Source organism: Lottia gigantea (assembly GCF_000327385.1).
Source record: "Lottia gigantea unplaced genomic scaffold LOTGIsca_268, whole genome shotgun sequence".
Classification (NCBI taxonomy): Eukaryota; Metazoa; Mollusca; class Gastropoda; family Lottiidae; genus Lottia; species Lottia gigantea.
This window is the reverse complement of record NW_008708839.1, coordinates 106094-107848: the sequence shown is the minus strand read 5'-3', so window position 1 is coordinate 107848 and position 1755 is coordinate 106094. Positions and strand designations below refer to the sequence as shown.

The 1755-nt window shown below is 34.5% G+C and overlaps 1 protein-coding gene across 1 annotated transcript in view; it reads right to left on the bottom strand.

The window, feature by feature from the left end:
* Positions 1 to 215: 215 nt before the first annotated feature.
* The window catches only part of LOTGIDRAFT_175330 (hypothetical protein), a gene marked incomplete at both ends in the record, with an annotated part of 3342 nt that continues 1802 nt past the window's right edge, over positions 216 to 1755 (bottom strand). The window contains one exon of the mRNA XM_009056186.1: positions 216 to 270. Within this exon, the coding sequence (XP_009054434.1) occupies positions 216 to 270 (55 nt within the window). The remainder of the gene's footprint in view (positions 271 to 1755) is intronic.

Below are 1755 nucleotides of genomic sequence, written 5' to 3'. Positions count from 1 at the left end.
CAGATCTCAACTTTCCGTTCAGATATTAATTACTGTTGATGATGAGACACAAGACTATAGTTGTNTGATTTGTTGAGTNTCACAGTCATTCTACAAGGAAGATAAAATTTAACAAAAGTATTTAGAAACCGTAAGTGACGTCATCCTATTGATAACACTTTTATTTCTTAACAAATCCCTGAGAAATTATATTTAACATCCCTGAAAAATTATATTTAAAATGCCTGGGATATCATATTTAAAATGCCTGTGAAATTATATTTAAAATCCCTGAAAAATCATATTTAAAATGCCTGTGAAATTATATTTAAAGTGCCTGCGATATTATATTTAAAATGCCTGGAAATTTATATTTAAAATGCCTGGAAATTATATTTAAAATACCTGAGAAATTAACTGGGATACGTTTTTCTGTGGCAATTTAAATTTTATAGCAGTTTCCAATTTTATGGATCAATTTCTTTATTACTTGAAGCATAGTTTTAATGACGATATCAAATATAGCCTTTTTTTCTTTTTCTGTTCAGAAGTTGTGAATATTTTGTGACAAATATAAGTATAGTATTTCATATAAATGGTGAAGTTATGTCACTATATATCTTTCAAGTAGGCCATATCTGTGTTGTTTACTGTACTTCCACTGTAGTATAGTGTCGTCTGCTATCCACTTCAGTATATTACCTGCTATCCACCTCAGTAGTGTCGTCTGCTATAGTAACAATCATATCTCTCTTTGTTTCTGTGCTGAATCTAAACCTTCGTTAATCAAAGGTGTGTTCACATTTCTTGTAAACAGGAAAGGGGCTACATATTTTATACGATCTACACACTTGTAGGTACGATAGAGACTACAGTTTTTATCATATCTTAATGAAACTTAGTATGCATACATATATTGGTGAGATCTCAGTCAATTTCGAATTTGACTTGTTTTGAATGAACATTTTTCGAGTAGATGCCAATGACTTTGGAAATACACATAAAAATTTGTTAACACAATAGAGATTTCAGTTTTTATGTTATGGTCATGATATGCTAAGTTATGATCACGAGATGCTAAGTCGTGGCCATGCGATGCTAAGTTATTGCCACGAGATGCTAAGTTATTGCCACGAGATGCTAAGTAAAGGCCATGAGATTCTAAATTGTTGCCATGATATGCTAAGTCGTGGCAATGTGATGCTAAATCGTGGCCACGTGATGCTAAGTCGTGGCCACGTGATGCTAAATCGTGGTCACGTGATGCTAAGTCGTGGCCATGATATGCTAAGTTATGATCACGCGATGCTAAGTTATGATCACGCGATGCTAAGTTATGATCACGAGATGCTAAGCTATGATCACACGATGCTAAGTTATGATCACGAGATGCTAAGTTATGATCACAAGATGCTAAGTTATGATCACGCGATGCTAAGTTATGATCACGAGATGCTAAGCTATGATCACGCGATGCTAAGTTATGATCACGAGATGCTAAGCTATGATCACAAGATGCTAAGTTATGATCACGAGATGCTAAGCTTTGATCACAAGATGCTAAGTTATGATCACAAGATGCTAAGTTATGATCACGAGATGCTAAGTTATGATCACGAGATGCTAAGCTATGATCACAAGATGCTAAGTTATGATCACAAGATGCTAAGTTATGATCACGAGATGCTAAGTTATGATCACAAGATGCTAAGTTATGGCCACGAGATGCTAAGTTATGGCCATGATATACTAAGTTGGGCAATTCCACAGCAGAAA